The following is a 7,762-nucleotide window of genomic DNA, read 5'->3' as shown; positions in this document are numbered from 1 at the left end:
GGCTGGGCGGGCAGCAGCGCGCCTCGGCAGGCTGCAAGCTGCCCAGTTGGTTGCGGGGATCGTGTGCCGGGCGAGCGGGCTGCGCCCCGGCCCGCGGCCTCCTCGGCTTTCCAGCGCTCGTTGGCATAAAAAGCCCGGCTCATAGCCCAGCAAAGCTTCCAGCATGGGCTTCCAGCAAAGCCCAGCTGGAAGACAGGCTAAATAGGTTTAATTCTCATTGCATGGACGGCACGGTATTCTTTCTTGGGATGCCCGGGCGAGCCCGTTATTTTAGTTTTGTGGCTGGGCGCCGCGCCGGCTCCGCGCCGCGCTCGCTGCGCAGCAATCCCCGCTCTGGTTTTTAATCAAAACAGTATTCGGAATATGATTCCCGGAGATTATATTTTGAGAGATTTGCGATACATATCTTGTCGGCGTGACAGATTGCAGGGGAGTCCTGGGCGGGCGGGATAATCTGCATCTCGCTCGCTTGACCTTTAATAAAGGGAGTAAAAGGGGGGGAAAAAAGAAAGGAAAGAAAGTCTTAAAACTCCCTGGAGGTTACCTTCGTGCCTGCCTCAAAAAGAGCCAGCAGCGATCTCATTAACCAGGGGAAACGTGGCGGCGGCGGGACTCCCTTCACCGCCGCTCCTGAGCCAGCCTTTCCCCTGCACAGCGGCCCGGGCTGCCCGTGTGCACTGGGGGCCCGGGGAGCGGAGCGAGGGGCAGCGGCAGCCCGAGCCCGGGCCCGTCCCCGCGGCCGCCCGAGCGCCGTGCGGCCCCGGCGCTCTTGCTGCCGCTGCGGCTCCTACCTGTCCCCGCTGGCGGGAGAGGAGGGCAGAAAAGTCGCCTTGCAAGAACCCTCCGAAAGGGCCTAATACTCTTTATTGCAAGCCCTAATCCTTCAAATCCGACTTGAAATAATGTTTCTCTTTTCGCAGCTTAATTTCCCCCGCTCTAAGCTGCGGGTCAGTGCAGCAGGCTGGCGGTTCCGCGGCGCGCCTTCCGCAGCGGCTCCCGCTCCCTGCCGGCCCCCCTCCCTTGCCGGGGCTCCCGCGGCCCTGTCCTGCCCTTGCTTCCGCACCTCCCCAAACTTCGCCGTCGCTGGAAAGTGCAAGCGAGCGCTGTCTGCGGCGCGGCGCCTCCCGCGGGGGCGGCCCGGCCCCGCGCAGCGCCGCGCTCCTTCCTCGGTCGCCGACCCGCTTGTCCTGGTCGCCTCTGGTACACATTCAGAAGCCTACTCGATATTCCAGCTTGATTTCCCTGATTTATTAAGGCAGAATTCATTGGACTCTATTGACCACAAATGACTTAATGTAAATGTTGACCCTGGTGAACTTGGAAATAGCAGGTATCGGGTTGATCTGCAGATGACCTCTCAATTACCAGTTATTAATTTAAATTATTGCCACTGCTTCTAGAAACAGGGAACAAAGAAACATTCTTTCCTCGTCTCTGCTTGGTTTATTAGTCTGAACAGAAAGTGTTTGATGACACTTTTAATTAAACAGAAATAATGCAGAGATGCGGTTTCCCTTTCTCGCCCGGCCCGCAGAGCGCAGCGCGGCTCCTCGCCTCGACCGGGCGCCTCCGCGGCGCTCGCCTTCCCCCTTTTAATTAGAGACTCTTAAAAACACTTTCCGCGGTGTCTCGGTACAATGACAGGGAATAGCCCTGCAGTCTGCGCTCTTAACTTAGCCGATGCTCCTCTTCCCGTCGCCTCAGAGCGACACGGGACAAGGACGTACAAACGCACCGTAGCAGAGGAGGGAAAGTCAATGACAGGAGTGGAAAAAGAGGAAATATTAAGTCTTTCTTCTTCTTCTTTTTTGGTAGAGACGTTAATCACTGGCATGTAGCGAACGACAGAGGCGGAGAACGGTTCAGGACGGCTTGGTGCAGCCCGCGGCGGCGGGCGAGGAGCGCGGCCCCGCCGGCTCGTGCCCAGCTCGGGGCTGCGCCGCGAGACCCGGCCGCGGGGGCCCGGGGGCGCCGCTCGGCGGCCCTGCTGCGGGGGGAGAGGGGGGAGAGGCGCCGCGCCGGGCCGGGCCGGGCCGGGCCGGGCCGGGCCGGGCGCTCACCTACCTCACCGCCGCAGCACCGGCCGCGAAGCCGTCCGCAGCTTCTGCCGGCGCCTCTCGGGCAGCTCGCCGCCGCCGGGGCCGCCTCGGGCGCTCCTGCCGCAGCCTGCGCGCACACACACAACGGGCTCGCAACGGGGCGCCCCCTCCGCCCCCCGCGCTCCTCTCGAGCGGGCTTAACGCGCCGGCGGGGGGGGGGGGGGAGGCCGGCGCTAGCGCGGGGCGCGGGCGCGTTGCGCGTGAGCCAGGGGGAGCGCCGCAGCGGCGCGGGCGCGCGGGCCGGCGGGCGGAGGGCCGCGGGCGGGGAGGCAGGGCCCGGCGGCGGCGCGGGCGCGCGCACCTTGCGCTGCCGCGGCGAGGTGGCAGGGCTGGGCGCGGGCGGGCCGCGGGCTGAGCGCGGCCGGCGGCCCCTCCGCCCCCGCCGTGCGCGCCGGCGACCAGATGCGGGGCTTCTCCGCGGGCGCGTAGGGCGGCGGCGGGCCGGCGGGGAAGGCGCGGAAGGGGCCGGGCGGCGCCAGGCTGCAGTCGCCGCTCCGCGCCTCGGCCAGCCCGCTCTCCTGCGCGGGGCTCCTCCGGCCTTTCCCCGCCGCCGCCGCCGCCTCCTCCTCCTCCTCCTCCTCCAGGTCGTCCAGGTCGCTGAGGCGCAGCTCGGCGGCCTCCCTGCAGCTCGCCGGCTCTGCTCAGAAGCACAGCGGGAGGGAGGAGGGGGCGGCAGGCGTTAGTGGCGGCGCCCTGAAGTTGGGGGCGCCGCGCACTCGCCTCCTGCTTCCAGCTGCTTGAAGCGCCTGTCCTCCTGCCTCCTACCTCTGCCCTCGCTCTCCGCGCCGTATTCCTCCTCTTCCCTTTTGTTCCCTTCTTTCCTCTCTTCCCCCGCTTTGTTCTTGGGAGACCAGGTCATTTTGTTCTCCTTCTTGAGCCTCCGCCTGGCGTTAGCAAACCAAGTGGACACTTGAGTCAGGGTCATTTTGGTGATGATGGCCAGCATGATCTTCTCGCCTTTGGTGGGGTAGGGGTTTTTGCGGTGCTCGTAGAGCCACGTTTTGAGGGTGCTGGTCGTCTCTCGCGTTGCGTTTTTGCGTCTGGCTGAACCGCTGAAATCCACTGTCCCGTACCTGCCGGGCAAGAGTTAATGGGGGAACGGCGGGGGGGGGGGGGCTGCGCCGCTCCCGCCGCCCGCGCACCCTGCCGCACCCGCGGCCCGGCCCGGCCCGGCCCGGCAGGGACGGTGCCAGCCCCGGGCGCCGCTCGCCCCCCAAGGTTTTACTTCGGCGGCCCGGCGCCTCGCAGGGCTTTTACCTGTCGTACTGGTACTGCCCCAAGGAGTGGTCGTAGGAGTAGTAGGCGGCAGGCTGGGCGATCCCCGAGGGCAGAGGGCCCGTGCCGTCCTTCACGTCGTACTGCGGGTTCTGGGAGGGAAGCGGCAGCGCTGCGCCTCGCGAAGCAGGGCGCTGGAAGCCGCCCGCCCGCCCGGCCCGGCCCGGCCCGGCCCCCGCTCCGCGGCAGCGCGCAGCGCTCCCCAGCAGCCCAGGTTGGGCCGCCTGTTGCAGGCGGTGTGTCCCCCCCCCGCGGGATGCCCGCAGGGCCGGTTCCGGGGGGTACTCACCAGCGAGGGGTAGAGAGCGGCGGGGTCGGCGCCGTAGGGCAGGCAGCCGGCGTAGCCCTGCGCGGCGGCGTAGGGCGCGCCGTACATGCCGAGCGCCGCATTGAGCTCGCTGCGGGTGGCGGCCAGCAGCCGGTTCTCGTACGGGGGGCAGCAGAGCGGGGCGGCGGCGGCGGCCGGGCCCGGCGAGGCGGCCGGCGCCGCCTCGCAGCACGTCGCGCCGGGGCTGGCGGGCACCAGGAACTGCGGGGCAGAGCGGCACCGCGCTGAGCGCCCCGCGGGGGGCAGCCGGCTGCGGCGACGCGAGGTGGGAAGCGGGAAGTGAACGGGATGGGGAGCGGGAGCCCTTGGGGAAGGGGGCCACCATTAATCAAGCAGGCAGGACTTGAAGGAAATAAGTGCTCGCGAAAAACGGCCAAAGATCTGTGCAGCTCCCTCCTTCCCCCCCCCCCGCCCCCGCCGGTCCGTTTGCATTGATTTAGCGGCAAGAAGTTGCGATTACAGTTAACTTGACAATAGACAAAACAGTAAATATGTCAGCTAACGCAATCAAAGGCATTTGATTTGAGCAAGTTTAAGGGGACAGCCAACTTCCCAAGCAAAGGGAGGCAAATCTTGCAGTGATTACGGCGTATAAATAACCGCACTAAAATAAACCGTGACTCGAAGCATGGTATAGTGACGACTTAGTTAATACAGGCTGTCTGTCCGTGGCTGTGGGGGGGTGTCCTTCGGAAATCGTATGAGGGGGGAGAAGGGAGAAAAAAAAAAAAGACAGATCCTAATAAAATACAGGAAAAGAACCGACCCGGGGAGTGAGGGTGGAGAAAATGGCACAGAGCGGTTCCGCAGAAAGGGTAGTGAAACCCCGCAAGCGCCCAAGGGTGGTTGAAAGGCTGCCCGGCTCAGTGCGGCGGTGCCGGGAGCGGAGCCGCGCCGCGCCGCGCCTCCCGCGGCTGCCGAGCCGCGCAGGTAGCCCAGCGATGCCGCTCTGTAAATCAGCCGCCCCCAGGGTTGATTGATTTATTTGTTTGTTTGTTGCACTTAAAACTGAACGGTGAAGGGGGAGGGGGGGGAGGGAAGAGAATTACCGGTTTCCTAAAACGCCTTTGCTGTGCAAATTGAGAGTTATTTGTTTAAGCCTAACACAACACAAACGAGACATAAACACACACGCACATTTTTTTAAAAAAAGGCTCCAGATGTGCCCTTTTAAAAAGACTCTAAGTAAGGGAAAGGGAAGAAAAAAAAAGGGAGGGGGAACAAGACATCTGGACAGCAGCAGCAGAATCTGAACAAGAGTGAGTGCTGCTCACTCGCCTTACCTGTGAAGTGGTGCTGTAGGGGTATCCGAACTGAGAGAAGGACATAGTCGCTCCTTATTTTTGGACCATAGGCAATATTTTCCCCCCAGATCGATTGTAACTAAACCCTGCTTCAAGATGCACCTTCTCACACACACATTTCCACGTATGGCTTTTTTTTTTTTTTTTGCTCAATTATAGATGATTGCACTTAAGAAAAGCAGCCAGACATCTGAGGCATGGGGTTGGGTGCCTGGATTAAAAAAAAAAAAAGCGGCTACCCCCCCACTTCCCATCGCGCTTAATAAATATGTTTGTATAGATCGAGTTTAAAAAGCCGCCCCACATGTAGCACGAGTTTAAGTGCAAAGGGGGCTTTTTCAAAGAGGGGGGCAAAATCACGTAAGGCTCGCAAGACACGGAGCTTGCTTGTTGTATTATTTTCTGCTCTATAGGTCTTTAGCGCCCGTCCCGGGGGAGGCTCGCCGTGACGTCACGCGGCCCCCGCGGCCGCGGCGGCGCTCCGCGGGCTTTGCCAATCAGGCGCGCAGCGCCGGGGCGCGCAGCGCTCGCTTCGCGCTGCTTCGGTGCGCTGCCGCCGCGCACGTCAAAGGCAGCGACCTGAAATGCTTCGCGGTTGGTCTCTTTCTCTCGCTCTCTCTTTTTTTTTTTTTAAAACAGAATCCAAATTCGATTTGGGGGGGAAAAAAAGGGGGGGGGAATCACTCCATTCACTACAGTGTAACAGCGGGCCCCCCCCATAACCCTGCAGCTTCGGGAGGAAAAAGCGAAGGGGAAAGGTGGAGCGGTGCGCAGGCAGCGGGGCGCTGCGCGGGGCAGTGACAGGCCAGCCCGAGCCGCGCTGCTCCGTCCTCGCGAGCTGCGCGCCGCTGCGCGCCCGGCCCGGCTGCAGGCGCTGCGCGGCCGGGCGCCGCTGCTGCAGCCGGGGCGAGTGGCTGTGCCCCCCGTCGTGGCCCTTTGCGGCGGCCCTGAGCAAAGCTGGGCCTGACGCTGCCACGCCGGCGCTCTGCTCGGGCAGCCGTCGGGGCGCCGAGGGCACGGCTGCAGCGGCCGCCGCGAGGTGCGCGCCCCGCGGAGCGCCGCGCCGCGGGTCCCTTTTCCTCCCTTAGACCCGCAGCGGTGCCCCCAGGGGCGAGCGGGCGCTCGGGCACGTCCATGGGAGGCTGACTGATGGCTGCCTGGAGACCGGCCTGCCCATTACCACCCGGGCGTAATTGCCTCAATTAACAAATGGAAATGCCCTTGTTTAACCGGCGACTCGCACGCCGCGAGTCCGCCTTTGAGGCGAGACGCCGGGGGAGCAGGGCGGCATCCCCCTGCGCGGAGGGCGGGCGGGCGGCCCGCAGCCCCCGCGCCCGGCCGCTCCCGGCGCGGCGGAACCCTTCAGAGCCCTTCCGCGCTGATTGTATCTTCTTATTTATTTCTTTTAACTTTTTTTTTCCCCGGCTCTGGGGCGGCCCCGCTCCCCGACGGGTGGCGCTGGCGAGCCGCGAGCGAGGCGCGGCGGTCCGGAGCGGCCCGGCCCGGCCCGGCCGCGGCCCCCCCCCCGCGTCAGCCAGCTCCCGAGCTCCTGTCCGCGGCGAGATCCGCGGTCGCCAGCCTCGGAGGCCGCGCGGAGCGGAGCGGCCCGCTGCCCCGCGCCGTCGGGGGACGCGCCGCGCCCCCGGCCCGCTCCGGCCGCCGCGCTCCCGCGGCCGCGCGTGGGCAGAGGGGCCCGGGCCGGGGCACTGTGGCTGGGCGGGCCGGGGGCGCGTTTCGCTGGAGCGGTGTAAAACTGATCCAGGGCAGCTCAGGCGGGCGGGAATTTAAGAAAATTCATTAAAGAACGCCTTTAGGGTACCGTTGCTGCTAATTATTTAATTGCAAGAATCCCTATGGGGAAAATTATGCTAATTATAAGGTAATACACCCACTCGTTCTAAAGCACTTAATTCAGCAAAATTTAGTCCTCTCGCCGGCACCCTGCGGCAGCGGCAGCGGCGCGGGGAGGGCAGCGCGGGGCGCGGAGCGCGGGGCGCGCCCGCTGCCGCTCGGGCAGGCCGCCGAGAGCGCGGCGAAATCCAGCGGAAAGCAAATGTGCCACCAGCCAGGGGCCCTGGAGCGAGGCGGCTCCAGAGCCGGCCCTTCGCGGGCGCCCCCTCCGTGCAGCGCTCGGTTCCCGCCCGCGCCCGGGAGCCCACGCCGGAGCGTTAATTGCCCTTTGAGCCTGGGAGGTTAAGCGGGCTCTCGCTAACGAGGACAAGCGCTGCCTTTGTGCCCCCGGCTTTGCCAGAGGTCAGAAGCTGGGAGCGCCGCTACCGTGCGCACCGCCCGTCCCCTCGCCGAGCCCGCAGCCGGGGCGGCAGCGTCCTGCTGTGATCTGTGACCGTCGGCGCAAACCGGCCCTTAACGGTTTCTGGCGCTCGGCTTGGTTCCGGGGAGCTCTGGGGCAAGCGCCTCGTGCAAGCTGCCGCGCTTCCCGTTACAGGGAGACTGCTTCGACAGCCAGGTCTTGCCTTCTGCTCTTTCCACCGCCTCCTGGGAAAGCGTAACTGATGCTGTGCGCCGCCCGCCTCCTCCGACCCCGCGTGAGCTGCAGCCCGCCGGCCCGGCGCAGCCTCGGGGCCGCTGTGCGCGCCGCCCCGCGTGTCCTAGCGCAGACGACGTGCCTGCAAACAGCAGCTACAATGGGAAGTGATCCCTCTTGAGGCGCAAACTTTAGTTCTTGAAAGAGAGGCGGCGGAGGCTTCACTGGAAACGTTTCTCCGAGCGCTTCCTCCTGAAGTGGGGCAGGGGTC

At 64.8% G+C, this 7,762-nt stretch overlaps 1 protein-coding gene across 1 annotated transcript; it reads right to left on the bottom strand.

The window, feature by feature from the left end:
- Nucleotides 1-340: 340 nt before the first annotated feature.
- On the bottom strand, nucleotides 341-5,030 carry IRX6 (iroquois homeobox 6). The gene is made up of 8 exons (XM_068956341.1): nucleotides 4,986-5,030; nucleotides 3,664-3,903; nucleotides 3,357-3,466; nucleotides 2,865-3,172; nucleotides 2,401-2,736; nucleotides 2,070-2,166; nucleotides 1,064-1,197; nucleotides 341-474 (listed from the first exon to the last, which is right to left on the bottom strand). Exons 1-8 carry the CDS (start codon nucleotides 5,028-5,030, stop codon nucleotides 341-343), a joined length of 1,404 nt encoding a protein of 467 aa, XP_068812442.1.
- Between the last annotated feature and the right edge of the window lie 2,732 nt (nucleotides 5,031-7,762).

Source organism: Struthio camelus, chromosome 10 (genome assembly GCF_040807025.1).
Source record: "Struthio camelus isolate bStrCam1 chromosome 10, bStrCam1.hap1, whole genome shotgun sequence".
Taxonomy (NCBI): Eukaryota; Metazoa; Chordata; class Aves; order Struthioniformes; family Struthionidae; genus Struthio; species Struthio camelus.
Note: the sequence above shows the minus strand (reverse complement) of the source record. Positions and strands in the feature narration are given on the sequence as shown.